We start from the raw sequence: 18,714 nt of genomic DNA, 5'->3' as shown, positions 1-18,714 counted from the left end.
ATTTTTGTCTAGTTTGAAGCTCTGCCGGTCCTGTGCACACTGTCACATCCCTGTGAGTTCCTATGCACATCTGTGTTGCACACTGATTTCTCTGGAATCATCCACCACCTCTGTCTCTTACAATCTTTCTGTCTCCTCTTCCACAGAAATCCTGAGACTTAGGATGAGAATTTTGTTGGAGACATTCCTTTTAGAACCGATTGCTGGAAAGTGTCTCACACTGTCCGATTGTGGGTCTCTATGTGAACACCCACCTAAGGCAAGAAGCTTCTCAGATTGGGGTTGAGCAATGCAATCATCTATGGGTACAGTGATATGGGGTACACAGAAATGGTGGGTGGGGGACACAAACTGAACATAGCTGAGGGCAGGAAAGGGGGTGCCGAGTTATATTGTCATTACACACACACACACACACACACACACACACACCTGCCTTATGGTTGTATCTCACGATGTGCACTCTAGTGGCAAATCTGCCTGCCTGTTACCAGGCTCCTCACTAGTGGGTCATGGCCTCACCCTCTGAAACTCTGACACCGTAGACCCCTAACAACTTCTCTGAAAGTAGTCTTGGCTGTAGTGTCTTACAGCAGTAGGAAAGCAACTAAGCCAGCAGACAACACGGAAACACAATGAGCAATACATACAACAACATACAAAAGACCTGGAAGACAGGAAGAAGACTGAGTCTGGCGCCTACAGTGAGGGCAAGAGGGCCACACTCCTCTAGAGAGGGAAGCAAAAGTTAGGAAAAAGGAGCTCTGTAAGGCCATTCAGTGACAGAACAGTACTGGACTCAGGGTCAAACACAATCAAGAAATTTACATTTTTATAGGCCCATCGCTTATATATACTGTTTATATCAAGATGGAGCAATTACAGAATTTCATTGTCAGTTTTTATTGCACAAAAAAATCATTACTTTAATTTAAAAACAGAATGAAACTGGGGCATAGAGAAAAATTACAAGCTTTCTGACAAATAATGATAAATGTAAAGGACAGAAAAGTACTATTCAAATACAATAAAAATCAAATAGTCTACTTCAGACTTTGGGCATAATGTCATAATGCCTCTGCTCAGGACTACTATATACCAGACAGTGCACTTTGCCCAATTTATGTGTAATCTCATTTCACACATGCAGAAGGCTGAAAGTGGTTATTATTATTCAAGGCTGTAATGAAAAATAAAGTCTAAAGCCCATGTATCTACCCCAGAACTACCCTCAAATCACCAAACCCCAAATCATCTGTGACTGGCCACAGGGTAGCCCCATCTCTGCCTGCTACCCACAAGCAGCTGGTATCAAATGAAGCACATTCCAGATCCCAATGAAACAGACCCCTCATTAAAAACCAAATGTACTCTGTGTAAGTCAAAAAACCTGCAATCATTCAGGCCACACCACTGGGTTTCACCTTCCTCCAAAATCTACACACCAACTGTAAAGAAGTGCCTACACATGCCTCAGCCACCTCTGTCTCATGCTGCACTTCCAACCACCCCTGCAGGTCCCCAGAGCTCCAGAGAGCTGATTCCTTCTCTAGAACCAGGCTCAGGAATCCTTGCTGACCAGAGAAGACTCTAAGAATGGACTTAGATTGTTCTCCGATCAAACTTCTAATGGCCTGTTGTTTTACCATCAATCGAAAATGAGTGCAAAGTGGATTTACACAAATGCAGAAACCACAACTGAAATTCACATAACTACAGGGCAACCAACTGGTGTTTGAGTAGAAAATGTAGGAACACTACAGTGAAAGGTTTACAAATGGAAAACGTCTGGGCAAAGTGTCATGCAGGATAATGTCATTATGTGCAAGGGCTGCCTAGGCCACAGAGAAGCTTGTTGAAAACTAATGTGTTATACATAAGAATTAGAAAGGAGTGTGTGAGCGGGTGGACTGTACATTTCCCGTGCTTGTTGGTTCAGTTAATGTCCACTGAACACCTCTACTGTGGAGTCCGCTCTGAATAAAAATGTATTCTCATATTTGACTTTGGAGGACAGATCAGTAATAGTCGTGTGGATAAATCCCTATTATATCTACACAATCTTTAAAATGTTCATACAATTTGCTTCAATAAGTCAATAATTCTCTGAGAATATAGATATGGAAACAACTTCCTATGAGTGAAAAGAAATGTGTGCTCCAGGCATCAGTGGATGTGCAAACTCCTGCTGACCCTGCCTCACGAGCTGGCAGTGTTGGAGATAATGAAATAAGAAAAAGTGGGGTGACCTCTAGGCACACAGCAGCGGACACAGAAGGCTCATGGCTAAAACAATTTGTCTTCAGCAAAGAAACCTCGGGAATGGTTAGGGAGAGGATCTGTCTTTGGAGGCAGCAAAAGACAGACTTTGATACTGGCAAAGCTCTAACGTTCTTTAACATCCACCTCCTCTTTTTTAAGTGCCCACAAGCAGACAGGAAAATAGAAATGGGGTGTCAGAGAGCATACACTGAACTATAGCACATAAAGGTAAACGGTACTTGTAATCAGAACATATAGATTTAACTCCCAGCCAGATGAGCATGAACCACATGCCTTTAATCCCAGCACCAAGGAGAGACAGGCAAATTTCTTTTGAGTTGCAAGCTAGCCTGGTCTATGTAGTAAGTTCAGACCAGCCAGAACTACATAGTAAGACATCATCTCAAAAAACAAACAAACAGAAAACAGCAACAAAACAACCCAAGATGATGTTCATGGTGAAGGTGGTAATAAATATTAGTTTCTTGCCAAGAGTGGACTAGCAATAGAGAATGCTTGTGAATGGCACTAAGAGGCTCTTACTATTTTACAGGCATAGTTTTTAATAATTTAGTTTTATTTTTTAAATATGCATTAGTGTTTTGCTTCTATTATTTCTGTGTGAAGGTGTCACATATCCCCTGGAACTGTAGTTATAGACAATTATAAGCTGCCACGTGGATGCTGGGAATTGAACCAGGATCCTCTGGAAGAGCAGCCAGTGCTATTAGCCACTAAGCCATCTCTCCAGCCCCCATATGTACAGTTTTATATGCATAAATTCTAGTCTTCAACTCTGACGTGGTTGTTTAGATAATTAGGAAGCAGGCACCTGCTGCAAAGTGTTGCTGCTTCACCGCCACAGGAAAGCAGAGGAAGCTGCAGACCAGCCAAGCCCTGCAGTCTGGGGACATGCCCCAGGCTCTACCTCTAACCTCACTCATGCACCAGAGAAAAGTGGACCACTGAGCCCTTTGATACACAGGGGATGGAGGACAAGAAGGAGAAGCTATGGGCTGAAAGTACTTAAGACAGTGTATCCATGTAATGTATAAGTAACAACCATAAGAAACAATTTCTATAATGAGAACAAACAAAATCCAAAACCTACAAAGGTCTGTCACACATAGTACTGTTGGTCTGGTGAATGTGGAGATACTCCTGGTGGTCAAATTCCTACTATTTCAGAACACACAGTCATTGCTTATGATGCCACCAATCCCAGAATAAGCACACCACAGTCATGTAGAATGTCTTCCAACACGTGATGAACTCAGCAACTCTCAATGAACAAGCATCTACATGGGCTCTGGACATGGCTCATTAAGCTCAGAGTCTGTGTCAAAGTGAACTAGGAATCTTCCTTGCTTTAACAAATAAGGATCAAAATGTCACCTAAATCGCATGCCAGCTTCCTGAAGAAGTCACAAGACATCTGGTGTGATGGTTTGCCATTTCGAAGTACTACTGAGATTATAAAATGATATCACTAGAGGGAATAGAAGAAGAAAGGCAGTGACACACTAGTGTGATTAGCCTGGTGGTCACGTGTGAACGCCATTCATAGAACAGCACCAATAAACTATAGTTACTTACAGGCAAAGAAGTGGCAAATGCCAGGAGTGGCTTTCTCCCTGAGACACATGGGGGGCACTGAGTACATGTCTGGCCATGGAAGCCAGCGATGGTCTAACTGCTCAGATTTCTAAGTATCTTTAAACATGAGAATTATCATGTGAGGTCATAAGGAACAGACTGTGGTATTTAGATAAGGTCTGAGTACGATGAGAAGAAGGTATGGAAGCTGGTCTCTCCCACATACGTGCATTTGAGGGCTGGTCACCACCCCTGTAGGGATGTGCTGATTGACACATCTCCTGCAGCCTTTTCCTCCCTCCTTCCCTCCCACCCTTCCTTCCTTTCCCGTCTCTTATCCCAGCCACTAACAAAGAGTTCAAAGCATCTAATAAAAATGTATGTATCATATATGGGAAACACACTATCAAAAATGTCTAAGAGCCCAACTCTCAACATTTGGGGGCCCTAACTTGCTGGATGAGGTCCGACATAATGAACTGCGTTCTGGCAGAGGAGTTTCAGAATCCTGTTTCCTGGACTAGAAATCGAGCTACATTTCAACCAAAGAATTCTTAGATTTGCTGCCTATCATGCGTGGCATTTATTGTACTTATGAACATTTCCAAAAGCATTTCTCAGATATTTTAGATGCCTGGTTCTGTTGCTGTTCTTCCTGTTGCTGTTGTTGTTTTTCTGAGGGGTGGAAGGATGGAGTGAATGTTCCTAATCTTACATCCTTTGGGCCAATGTTGACAATCTTTAGATTTTGTAACATCTCAAAAACTAAAGCCATTGAAGTAAAAGACTGCCATTTTCTGTTCTTAAGTGCCAAGAATGAAGACAGCATATCTGTGATTCTGACACATGACACAGATATGAAAACGTAATTGTTAAGACATTGTTCAGAGCATCTGGATCAGCTGGTCATGTACGTGCACCATGACAAAAACGAGTGTTTCTAACCTTCAATTATCACTTAAATAATAGAAATGGAAAAAAAAACAGAATCCTCAGAAACAGAAGTCACTTAAGTCATGTGGCAAGAGTCATGACTGGAAAATAAAGACCTTGAAAAGTGCATATCTCCTGCATTTAAATAACTGAAATACAACACTTCCTTTCCAAAAATCACTGTGATATGACAAACTACCTGGTGCATGTTAAGGAAAATGAAGGTTACATGTAGATAAAAGAAACACAAATTTCTAGATGTCATTTGCTCTACTATTTTAACAGAGTTGGCTAGCCATGGCCAGAACCACCGTGGTGAGTGTGCTCTACTGTAGGAAGGAGATCCTCATGACAAGACCAGGTTACACACAGTGGAGATGATGCCCAGGAAGATCACAAACAAAGACAAGGAGCAGTAAAACCAGATTGAAAATGCAACGGGCCCTGGCATAAAGTGCACCGTATAAGCTAAACCTCGCTGGCTACTCAACCTCAGCACTCACTTCTCTACTCCCAACTCTACAAGCATGTAGAGTGCAGTACACGTATGTAGGAACGTGTGCCAGGATGAGATCTGGTCTGCTCTGCTTCGCTGTTAGGTGAGCGACTTTCTCCCCATGTTCAGTTTCCTTTAATGACCGCCATCTCCCTTGAAGGGAACCTGCAGGCAGAAAGGCCTGGACGCCGGACTTTCTAACAAGAACAATAGAGACTCAAAGCCACCAGCTGAGTGTGTTTCTATCCTACTAAAGAATTAGGTGTGAGCGCCATTACTCTGCTCTCATCACCGAGTTTCTCATCTAAAAGATTTTTAAAAAGTATTCCACCAGCCAAAGAAAACTATGAAGCAGTAACACAAAACAGCAGAACGTAGTGTATAAAAAAATGTACACACACACACACACACAAACGTACACACACGTGTCCGAAAACACACATACACACATACACACACATGCACACAGACACACACACACATGTCCAAGCATACACACACACAAACACACACACACACACACACACACACACACACACGTGTACAAACGTGTGTCTGAGTGCACACACACACACTTTAAAGCTAGCAAAGAAGACTTGTAGAACTAGTGCAGCAGCATGAGCACACACAGCTGGAAAGTAACTTCTGCTAAGGCAGAGGGGTGACAATTTTGTAGCCAGTTCAGGCTACATTACAAGTTCCAAGCCAGCATGACCTAAAAAGCTAGACTATGATGTAAAATAATTTTTAAAGGAATCTTTTAAATCCCTGGTGACTAGAGAGATAATCAATTAAAAGAACTTGCTTCTCTTCCAAATAATTGGAGATTTTGACTCCCAGCACCCACATCAGATGGTTCACAATCACATGCAACCCCAGTTCCAAAGGAACCAACTCCCTCTCGGGCCTCCACAGGAACACACCTGTGGCATACACACACAAAATAAATAGATAAATAAACAAATCTATCATTAAACAAATCTTAAGTATCCTTTGGCCAAAGCCTAGCAATGTGAGGTCCATCTTGGAGATTCAAGTGCTGAAAAGAGAATTAACTCCTTTGTCCTCCAGCCTCCACACGTGTGCTATGAAGTACACACACACACACACACACACACACACACACACACACACACACACTCACATGCTCACACATACTCACTCAGTCACATACACACTCACACACACACATTCACACACACACACTCACACTCATTCACACACCTTCACACACTCAAAGACACACACACACTCAGACACACATTCATACTACATACTCACACACAAACATACACTCACACACACACACACACATACACATATTCACATTCTCACACTTGTACTCACACTCACACATATACTCACACTCATACTCACACTCATACACACTCACACACACACATACCCACACTCATTCACACACACACACAGACACGTGTGTACATATAATAAATAAAAAGAGGTTTAAAAAATCCTTATGTAGGGATAAATGGGTCAGTGGATAAAAATGTTTGCCTGCACATGGAAAAATATTAAATGTAAAATTAACATTTAGATTCTATGTTTCAGAGCCCTCCCCAGCTAAGACATGTGTTGAAGGCTTGGTCGACAGCCCATGATGCTACCAGCGGTGTTGGAACTTTTAAGGAACAAGATCTAGTGGGAGCATCCTTCAGGAAGTTGGGGAATCCCAAGGGCTCTCTCTTTGGCTTCCAGGCCATGAAGAAATTGTCTTTGCTGCCTTGGCACAGGCCAGAAACAACAGTGCCAAGAAATAACAATGGTGTGCTGAAGTCTCTAGAACTGTGAGCCACAGTACAACTTTTCCAGAGCTTGTGAGATGGCTCAGCAGCAGGAGAGGTCAACTGCCACTAAACCTGAAGACTGGAACTTGATCCCCAGACCCCCACCCCACACACACACATGGTAAAAGGGAAGAATCCACATCTGCAAACTAAGTGATCTCCAAGAACACGCCACAGACAGACAGTCAGACAGACAGACACAAATGATAAATATAATCAGCTCAATATAAAAGTGAAATGTGTTTTTCCTATTTACTAACTGCATAAATGCATGAACATGATGCTGGTAAGGATGCGGAGAAAGAGGAACACTCCTCCACCGCTGGTGGAATTGTAAGCCATTACAACCACTCTGGAAATCAATCTGGCAGTTCCTCAGAAATGCTCCAACATATAATAAGGGCACATGCATCACAATGTTCATAGCAGCCCTATTGATAATAGCCAGAAGGTGGAAAGAACCCAGATGTCCTTCAGTAGAGGAATGGATACAAAAATTGTGGTATATTTATACAGTGGAGTACTACTCAGCTATCAGAAACAATGACTGTATGAAATTCCTAGGAAAATGGATGCATCTAGAGAATATCATCCTGAGTGAGATAACCCAGTCACAAAAGAACAGACATAATATTCAGCCACTGATAATTGGATACTAACCCCAGAAAGTTCAGAACACCCCAGAAACAACTCACAGGCCACACGAAGCTAAAAAGAATGGCCAAAAAGTGGAAGCCTCAGTCCTTCTTAGAAAAAAAATAAGTGTATAGCACCCTCTCAGAGTGGGGTACACCTGGACCTTAAATCATTAATAATCCAAGAGCTAAGAATATAACCTTGTGGCAATTCTTGGTGTTTAAAAATCATTATGATTAACCTTTACACACCAAGAAAACTTTACTATTTTCATGTTACATTTTGTTTTACATGTACTTTATGCTCATAGTAAGATTTCAATGCAAACTATCAAACCTTTAAAAAAATCAAGTACTGACAAAAATATATTCATATAGTTTTATGCAAAAATGCTTTTAAAAATCTGTACATTTATTTCTGGTTTTTTAATAAAATTGAAAAAAATGAAAAAAAGATGTATGAACACAGTTTGTTTATCCTCCAACTGTTAGTATCAATGGCATTTAACTATAGACTTTTAAAAGACAGTCATTTTAAATGAGTCATGGGACTCCCAAGTGGAGTAGAAAACGTGACACTCCAAAGCACAACAAACATTGTTCTTGCCAAGCTATGAGCAGCATTAGTCAATAAGTAGGCATGACGTCAACATCCACACACACTTCCCTTGTTTTCAGGGAGGGACTCTAGGCTCCTGTCAAGCGTGTTGATAATAGACCCTTGCTGGGCATCTTTAGGAAGTGAGGCCCCACTGAAGAAAGTAGTTCATCTTTAAATAGATCTTTGGACCCTGGTCAATCTCCCTCCCTCCCCCACCTCTCCCTCACTTCTTTCCTCCCTCTCTCTTTCCCTCCCCTTCCTCTCCACCCCCTCTCCCATCCCCCTCTCCATCAACACATATTCCCCTCCATGATTGTTCAGATTCACTATAGACCCAGAAAAAATAGACCCAGTGACCATGGGACGAAGCTCCTACAATATAATGATCCAAAATAAATCTTTCCTCAGTTAAGTTCTGTTGCATGAATTGAAAACGACTGACATTCTTGGAAGCATCTTGGCTTATACTTTTAGAATCTGACTTGTTTTCCTTACGTTAAGCGAAAAGATCAAGGAAATTAAGAATGCACATGAACATGATCTCTTAAAGCACTAGAGCCACTGCGCCCTGGAAGGGTCCAATCCTTTCAAGTGCTTCTCTATGTAAATATCTCACAAAGCCCAAAAAGCAAAAGAGTCCCAACAGACTCTGGCTGAGACTTATGGATGACTGTGCAATAGATACTTGTGTTTATCACATTGTGCAAAATACCAAGGGCCCAGGATAATCAATTTAATCACACCATAGTCGTTTGTCCTGCAAACCTGTGAGTTACTGAGAACGGCAGCTAATGCTACTGAGTACCTATTACATGAGAGGCTCTATAAATACTTCATGCTGCACTGATAATGGGGTCCCATCATCTATGTATCCAGCAATCACAAACCCCTTTACGAATGTAAGCAAATTATTCATTGGTGCCTCCCAGCTGCTGATTTCACAGTGAGGGGCCTCCTGTCTGAATGTAGAGCAGTTGTAAAGAGGACGCACCCTTCATCAGTCATGGACCCTTTTCCTTCACGGCAAGTCCTAGAGGTGTGACCTCCTCCCCCTCACTGGACCAGCAGCCCTTCCAGTGAGCACACACCCACAACCCTAGAGTGCAGGCATGGGGCCCAGGGGAAGGTAACTGTGCCCTGGCACAGCCAGGAAGGAAAGAGCAGAGTGCCCAGGCCTAGTGCATGACATGCTAAACTCAGCTTCTGTTACCTAAGAACTCTCAACTCTGAGCACAAACTGGAATGAAACATAAACAAGAACTATGCAGGTTTTGCGGTTGGGGTTCGTGGTGTTACTAGGAGCAGAGACAGAAAACACCCACGCTGCTGCTGTCCTGCAGCGCAATGGCTGGTGCGCTGGCCTGGCCTTTTACCTGGTACAAAGTCTGTTTCCGGGGTCCCAGAAAGAGAAGTGAAAACAACTTTTCCTGCTGCCCTTTGGGTCTTCCCTTTTATCTACATCCCTGAAGCTCCCAACCATGCAGCTGCTTCTGTTCTCATAGCTGCCCTCATCAAAAGCAGAGGCCGAGAGCAAGGAAGTGGCCCGAGAGCTCTGCAGAGCTGAGTCCTCCCCACCTGGCTGCTGGAGATGACGTCACCAGTGACTAGTCAGTACTGGGAAGCTGAGTGCTCCAAGGCCCACTGCAGCTCCTCTCATACGGCTGCTGCACCCAGATGCCACCCAAGAGAAGACGCTCTGAAGTACTGACCGACTTAAAATACGTGCTGCCTTCAAGGCCTGCTGCTTGACCCTGATACTCATTTCTGCTTAAACGTCAGGCACCAGACGGCAGCCTGAGATGTGGGGCGCTCTTCATGCAGGGTATCCCCACACCAGTTCATAGCACCTGCTACCCACCATCAGACAGTCTCTGAGCTCCAAACTGAATGCTAATTTTTTATTTTATACAACACAGAGTGAGCAAAGAAAAATACTAAAACACAAAACCAGAGTTAAAATATAAAGGGTTTTGAGGTTCATTTCCTACCTTCTTTCCCACAGCACTCAGTGAACACAGCCCCAGCAGAGCACAGGGAGTAAAGAAGAATTAAAGAATGTCACTTTCCATGAGTTATCAATTCGACTGGACCTGGGCTCAGTGCTGAGGCTGAGGCTGCACTCAAATGTGGACAGACGTTCTCACCATTTCTTACAAGGATGTAGAGGATTAGATTCCCTCTTGGCCATTACAAAGCAGTCTGCAAAGGCTGCAGAGACTGGAGGGGTTCAGGTCCCCCAGCTGTTGTGAGAGGGAACAGCCTGAGTAAGAGCAAACGTCAACCATGGTGACTAGAGGTTGACATCTTATCCACCAGCTCACATGCAACATCAAACTGTGGGAAATTAAGGGACCCGGAAAAACAAGAAATACGTTTTAAAGGTGCAAAAACTCTAAGCACAATATGAGTAACTCGTTCTAAGCCTCACTACTATCATTCAGTGTTTACAAGCGAGTTCCAGAAATGACGAGTTACCAAGTGGGCGGGAAAGCAGCCGGGCGCGGTAGCAGACGCCAGCAATGCCAGCACCGAGCAGACGGGAAGACTGAGTTCAAAAGTCTCCCTGAGCCAGAGAGACGTCATCTCCAAACAAGAAGAAAAAGAGGAGGGAGCAGGAAAGTAGGAAAAAGAGAGGAAGGAATAAGAGAAGAGGAGAACGGAGGGAGATGAGATGGAGGAAAGGGTGGACAAGAAACCCTGGTAAGAAGTAAATGGACAAGTAAAATTGTCACTTGCACACTTATACGTAAACACACACCTTTATTTTACATACATTTATTTTAATATAAACACATATTAAAAACTAAAGCCATATTTTTAAAATGTTAATGCTAAATACTTAACATTTTAAGTATTTAAATATTAATGTTATAAAAGGGGCCGTCCATGCAGATAATCCTGCCAGGTTAAAAGTTCGTAAGCATGAACTAAAGGTTAACAGCACTGCTTTTGTTTTACTCAAAGACACCACATTAACCACAGAGCCACTCACACCCCTTCCCAGCATGCAATCCATATTCAATGTAATCATTAAATATAATAATCACCATTAAACCAGACAACTCTTGCATTCCCTCCGAACTGCTACAACATCTAGGACCCACACTGCCCTCTAGTGGCAAATAAAGCCACACACACATAGCAGAGAGTGTCTTCCTTAACAAAGGGTCAAGTTCTCCTCCACACACCCCCCCCCACCCCCTCACCCCCGCTTTCTCCACCAGATACATCAGTCAGACAGGCAGTGTTGGGGTCTAAATACGAATTTCCCCTCCAGGTCTCCAACTGTGGTAGTTGGGGAAAGTTGTGGATCCTTGCTGGGGGAAGCGTCCCTGAAGGCAGACTAAGGTCTTACTGCCTGGCCGCATTTCCTAGTCTCTCTACTTCCTGTGTGGAGATGAAATGCCACTTGGCTTCCTGACTCGAAGCCTGGCTTCACCCTCCAGCCGCCTGTCATAAAAGGCATGTGAGCCAAAATAATTATTTCTTCCCTAACTTTCCTTTGATCGGGTATCTTGTAACAGCACAAAATTCGTCCATAGAAATGACAGACATTTTCAGAGGTATTCTCACTGACTAACTATGCTACCACAATAACCATTCATTTTCTAACAGAATAAGCTTGTCGGAATTTTACCTAACAGTCTTACACCCTGTGGCTGTGCGAGGTTACTAGGCTTCCAAAAGAACAGTGGGATTTTATTCTGAAAAATGGCAACGTAATTTCTGTTCTTAATAAGGCAGCCTCCTTAACACTTGAAATTGCCGGTGGGTAATTTGAGTTTCTGTTTACAGGAGTCCCTTATCAGATATCCTGCCTATCAGATACTTACTTTTTGATTCCTAACAACAGCAAAACTTCAGTTATGAAGTAGCAATGAGACAAATTTATGGTCTGAGGGTCACGACAACATGAAGAACTGTATTAAAGGGTCACAGCATTAGGAAGGTTGAGATCCATTGGAATAAGGCTTTAATTTTTTTCTGAAGATTTATTTAGTTATGACTTAGGGGTACGAGTAAGATTTGCCTGCCTGTCTGTGTCATGCCTATGGAGATCACAGGCGGCTGACAGGTCCCTTAGAAGTGGAGTCACACATCAATGTGTGCAGCCATGTCTGTGCGGGGAAGCCAGGCCTCGGAAAGAGCCTGCCCAACCATCTCTGCAGCCCGAAGCAGGATCTCTTATCTTACTCTGCACAGCAAAGCTGGAGGGCTCTTAATCTGCTTGGGCAAAACCCACATCCAATCCTAAATCTCGGGATTCACGAAGCATTTTATCCACAACGGTCCTGATTACAGGGCGGAAAATGTCCGTCTTTGGGGACGAGACCACCATGTGAGCTGAGAATCAGACTCATCTGCTCTTCCAAGTACAGAAACTCATCTCTGCAGAGACTTCCAAGAGACAGAAACTCCACTCCACATAAACCCTACTTTCAACATGCTGTGGCTCCTGCAGCCCTGAACCTGGTTTTGAGAAGAAAATAATGGCCTACAAATCATTCCCAAAGAGGAATATTCCGGGATGGCGTGTCAGGTGTCTGCTTGGACAGAGAATCTTGGTGGTTTTCCTTATTTCGTCTCCTTTCTGCAAACCCAGAACCAATGGCAAGCTCAAATGCCAAAGAGACCTAATGAGTTAGCTAAAGTGTTACCTTTGAAAATGTGCTAAACCCTCAGCATTCCTCTGTATCTAACACAAGCTGTACATATGAGGGGCATTTTTATTACCAAAATAATACTTTTTATTTCTCTGAAGACTAAATAAGAAAGCAGTAATTGAAATTTTTATATTTACAATCCTTTAAGAGGGAAACAAATAGTAATTGTTAAGACTGCAAAGACATACCCATTTATAGCCATATGGTGCCCTCTGCTGGGCTACAGACTAAATTACAGTCCAAATGAAAGCCAAATACTCAGTATGAAGTCAATCAAACAAGTGACATAGTAAAGGTAAAATGTAGAGATGACAGTCAGAGATTAAAACTATCAATATGCCAATTAGGTCTCACGCACTATACATCTGACCACCATGACGGTGAGACATCGTGGCTCCAAAAGGGAAAGACCCATGACTGCACCTGCTTTCATAAGAACACGTCATTCTCTGCCATAACTTACTGAATGAGAAGAAAGGAAGAGATTTAAAAAAAAATATTAAATACCTCTTGGTTATCTTTGTTTTGGTTTCCCCAGAAAATTTTATGATACAGGGTCTCCATTGAATTGCTGGAATCAGTTCGGTCGAAACAATGGCGATCTAAGACTTCCAGTGTGTGCAAAACCCGACTAATAGTTACCCCTAGATTCAGGAATTAAGAAAACAGTTAAATATCATGGCAAAAAATAATCATACAAGGGAAAATGATTTGTATTCTCAGCATATACTATCAAAAAAGAACAAGAACTAAACCAGACTCTCTAGACAGCCGGCAGCTCAAGGGTTAAAGCTCCCCCACTTACGTGAGGTATTCCACAAGAATGAGAGACAGCATTAGGCCCACAAGGACACCTCCCTCTCCCATGGTGTACTGCACCTGCTGTTGACTCTTGACACTTGTCAAAAGACCACCGAACCTCCACGGCGCGGCCTCGCTGCTTGATCTGCTGTTCCACCTCATAAATCCTCGCCCGGACCTGAAACGCAAACCCATCAGATGAGCATGTACTCGGAAACGCTCTACGGCTGCCCAAATCGTGTCAAGTTCTCTGTGTGAGCACAGTACTCTGATGAATCCGTCTTCACTGTGCCTCAGGAGACATACCTCCTGCATGAGCACTTTTAAATTCACAGTGATGATTTGGTTCAAAAAAAAAAATACTTATGAAAACAAACACCTGAGGAAAATGTACCAAGTAAAAGCTTTTTACAACAGCTAAGGCAAGGCAGAGATATAACTATCTTTGAGCTGCTGGTCAGAACAAGAACTGAGCAAGCAACGCTTCAGTAACTGACAGAAGCAACTCCATGGAAGACAAGGATCTTATGGTAAGTATTGGCCACAATCCCAAAGCCGAAGCTGCATAAATCCTGAAGCAAACAATGCGGTACAAACACACAATCACTAACCATCACAAACTACTATTCCAGGGCAGTCTGGACAGCAGCTGCCTCGGTGGCAGAACACTCTGGGAAATGAAAACAATGAAGCAATGTCTACCTGCTGGTTGAAAGCCGTGTTCCCACCCGGCATGGGGAGGCTGGACGGGGCAACCTGCAGCAGATCCAGGGGAGAGCCTGGGTTTGCGATCTTGTTTTCATTTGTGGAATAATTCCACACCAAGGCACTTGGGCAACACAGAGTGACAGTCTAGAAACAAAGCAGGGATATTCCAGGCATTTAGAGGAAGAAGAAAAGTTCTTCACAGCAACTTCAATACAAACCACACTTCCCCACACAGGTCACCATTTCCTGCAGAGGATTTAAAAATGCAAATGTCTTTCCCACTGCCAGCCACCCAGGTGTAAAGACATCACCATGGCTACTAAGAGATAAAGTGTAATTTATTAACTAATAGTCCAAAGTAGGAAATGTTGTCACTTCAAATGATTCTTTATTGTTAAACAAGAAGAAACACAATTAGGATATCAAGTGCTAAGTGTGCAACTTTTAACTCTATTTATTAAAATAATGTGTGTTAAAGCTTTATAAATGCTCAGCAGACAGTGCCCCAGTACAGGAATGCTCCAAGTCATTCTACACAAACCCGGACGGCAATGTTTCCAGCTCTGCAGACCACCTACACGCTCCACCACACATTCTCCTTTGGCTGTTTCACTTACACAGTAGAAACGTGAACTTTATTCTTGGATCATAGACTAAATTGGCTGGGAGGATATAATCACCCAACTCTATCCTAAACTTTTATGGACACTTTTTTAAACTCTGCCAGCTTGTAAGAACCATCTCTACAGTCATCATCTGAGTTAGCTGTTGCTGGCTTATCCTTATCGCAAAATGCCAATCAATCAATATTAATCAATCAACCAATCAATGATGGTCCCTGTATCTCAAGGTTCTGAGAACTTCAATGACTTAATGTATCACTATTTAATACAGTGCTAGAATTCAAACTTACTACAATGTCTTACTACTTGAGAGGTTTCTAAAAGAATAAAACTGTGACAATAGTTTTATTACTTTGTTGTGTGTTTCTAGACTATAATTTCCTGTTTTTCTCTCCGTACCTAGTATGCCCAACCCTCACATTCTTCAGGATGGCCGCTGAGCTTCATCTGTCAACCACATACGCCCTTCGGTCAGAGCATCATTTCTCACCATGAGTTCTGGGGCAGTCTCAACCCATCTCGGAGCTTGGATCATCTAAGAGGATTTTAGAACTCAAATACCACATTTTTACCAGTTGTCTGCCTTCGTCTTTGAAACTGGACATCTAACCATCTCTGGAGCATATCTACCTCAGGGTTCTACTAGAAAACAACTCCTTCTCAGATATCTGCAGCCACACATGGTAAATCTCCTATCTGAAAATCACACAGTACTCACATACACTCTGTGTAGCCCCAGCATATTTCAAACATCTCTATATTACAGAAACGTCAGGGGAACAGCCATCATACTGTGTTATTTTGAAAATAGATGAAAATGTCTATACTTGCTTAGAATATATAAATTTTTTCTGGGTTTTTTTTTTTTCAGTCTTCTGATGTGAACTCACGGATGCAAAGGGTCCAAAAGTGACTAACCTAGATGTTTCCAAATATATTTCTTTCCTTCGTCTCCTTTCTGAGCTGTTGTCTCCCACAAAGCTTCCTATGTGCAACTGAAAACTGACTGTCACTTCCCTGATACCAAACTGTAGGGGTGGTTCTGAAGCCAATGTCCTGTTTCCCAATTGGTTCTTGATCTGCCAGTAAAGAAGCCATGGACCAATTGCTGAGCAGAGGGGATAGGCAGGCCTTCCAGGTCTCCGGGGGCAATTGGACAGACAAAAGGGAGGAGAGGAGAGTTCACCATACTTCTGACCACAGAGATCCTACAGGCAGGGACCAGATTCAACTGAGCAACTAAAAGTTAGGGCAGGTGGGAAGTGTGGAGCTAAGAATATATAAGAATAAGGGCACATTTTCCAAGTAGCAGACAGTAGCACCCAGCAACTGTGTCAAGAAGGCAAGTTAAAAATGAACACCTGTGTGGGAGATTTGCCCGTGGACTCAGGGAAGCTGGGTGGGTGCTGGCAGTGGAGCTTAGGCGGGGTAGGGAAAGCTACACCTAAGCCCCAGGCCCATGAGGGCCTCCCACTCACTCACTCACCCCACCAGCCTCTACCTGCACGTGATGACTAACACTCCTCCCCTTCCTATGCTCTTTGCCCTCTGCCAGGATCACTCTTTCCACTGAAACTACAGAACATCTACAGAAGTCTCCTAGAAAAGCCGACTCGGCTTTCACGCTGAACCAGAAGTTCCCTTTTCAATCACCGGCACCCCATTCACATCGCCCCATTAGCACTTAGCATAAGATAGGCAAATGACATTCTTCCCATCAGAACTGTGAACTCCATCACCATGGAGGCCGTTTTCCAGAACAGCCCAATTCCAAAGCCCCCTGGTAAAGAGTAAGACACACAGGGGGCAGCTCCAGGAGGAACTGTTCTCGTGCCTAACTGAAGGGCCCAGCGCCATACGCTACCGTGTGCGAGGATAGCACAAGCAGCAGTGACTGACTGTAAAGAAACAGGCACCCAGACGAGCATGCCGACCGCAGACACTGAGATGCTGCTTTCACTTCGACTGTGGGCTCTCCTTGAAAGATGTACAATTGCACTGCCTAACCACCCTAATGGTAGGAAACAAATAGCCAGATTTGGCCGCACTCAGCTGGAATCACAGCATTCAGGATGCCGAGGCTAGAGCAATGCTCTAAGTTCCAGCTCAATCTAGGCTACAAGGTAAGACCCTGTATCTAAGTCAGTCAAAACAGCACAAAGGCAAACACCGTAGTTTTCTTCTGCAGAGAGGTTACAAATTCCTCAGTGTGGTCCGACCAACAGAAATTAATGATAACTTTCCAACTTCAATGACCAGGTCTCCCACAGTGAATTTTAACAGAGTAACACAGACTAGGACGGACTAACCTGCAACATACAGCTGAGTCCATAAACCAAGGGGCCGTGCTGCGCACAGGAAAGGAAATCTGAGAAGGCCAGCTGTACAGGGCTCACACCAGGGCCAGGGGGGCCAGGACTGGGGGTCCCAATACTCGTGCTGTTTGCTCCAATTATCACGTGAGGTGAGTGAGCAGCAAGGAGGTTGGGGCTATCGCTCAGGAGCAAGGAAAGTCGCCGGGCACAGAAGTACGCCAGACGCCGAGACAGGTAGGCCGACTGAACAAACTCATCTGAGTACTGAGAAGCAGAAGAAAGGCAGAGAGCAGTCATGTCTCTTGCTTCAAAACAACTATTTCAATTTGTCTTTCCTTCTTTATCCAGTAGTAATATATAGTAAGCCACAATATGATTTTTTTCCAGTAACCAGTAAGAAAATAAAAGAGGAACTCAAAAGATAGTTCATCAGTCACAGAACCCCAAATCAGGAGGCTCACGGCTCCAGGTCCAAGGGATCGAAGCCCTCAGTCCTCTGTAGGCACCTGCATGCAGGCAACTGCACGTAACGGCATGCAGGCACACACATGCACATCAAAAGTAAGTCTTTTCTAAAGGATAATTAGCATGTCGTGTTTAACACAATATTTTCAAATGGTATCACTTCAACAATTAACATATACGTATCTAGAGTATGAATGTTTACAAAGGCTGAGCGCCAGTGCATCTCAGTTCATAGCAGTGATTTTTCTGGTGCTCAAACAAGGGGTGGACAAGTGATGTAAACACAGACCACCCAGGGCATCACGTAGAGGAAAAGCACACCCTCCCGTGTGCCACTCCAGGATGTCCCTTCAAGTTATCCGAATGATCAACACCTCTATGTGTTACTTTTCTAAGAAAAAACAATCTCATTCAAATAACCTGTATCTAATAGATTATTTTACAAATTAAGTCTTGGCCCAATGGACTCAAAAAGCTATCATAAGAATGCAGACAATTCTCTGCATGGGTGAACAGAGATTGCACCTAAAGGCTGTTTTGCTTCAATATAGGAGGAAACTAATGTGTGGTTAAATTATGTTTGGACATATATAATATATATCAGCAATACAAATGTTTTACCTCGTTTATAATGGATTTTCCCCCTCTCAAAGGGTATTTCTTTTCCATTTTTACCTCTGCTTACCTAATCATCTTTTTTTTAAAAAAGATTTATTTATTATATATACGTACACTGTAGACACACGAGCATCAGATCTCACTTGAACTCAGGACCTCTGGAAGAGCAGTCAGTGCTCTAACCACTGAGCC

General features: G+C 43.3%; 1 protein-coding gene across 3 annotated transcripts in view; it reads right to left on the bottom strand.

Annotated features, from left to right (window-relative positions):
- MED12L (mediator complex subunit 12L) overlaps positions 1-18,714 on the bottom strand; it is a 303,185-nt gene that overhangs the window by 230,440 nt on the left and 54,031 nt on the right. For all 3 annotated transcript variants that reach the window (XM_080929626.1, XM_080929627.1, XM_080929628.1), the window contains exons 7-10: positions 17,434-17,703; positions 14,496-14,645; positions 13,872-13,971; positions 13,500-13,636 (exon numbers count right to left, since the gene is read on the bottom strand). In XM_080929626.1, coding sequence (XP_080785752.1) covers positions 13,500-13,636; positions 13,872-13,971; positions 14,496-14,645; positions 17,434-17,703 — 657 coding nt within the window. The remainder of the gene's footprint in view (positions 1-13,499; positions 13,637-13,871; positions 13,972-14,495; positions 14,646-17,433; positions 17,704-18,714) is intronic.

Source organism: Micromys minutus (genome assembly GCF_963924665.1).
Source record: "Micromys minutus genome assembly, chromosome: 15".
NCBI classification, from domain to species: domain Eukaryota; kingdom Metazoa; phylum Chordata; class Mammalia; order Rodentia; family Muridae; genus Micromys; species Micromys minutus.
This window is presented reverse-complemented; position numbering and strand designations above follow the sequence as displayed.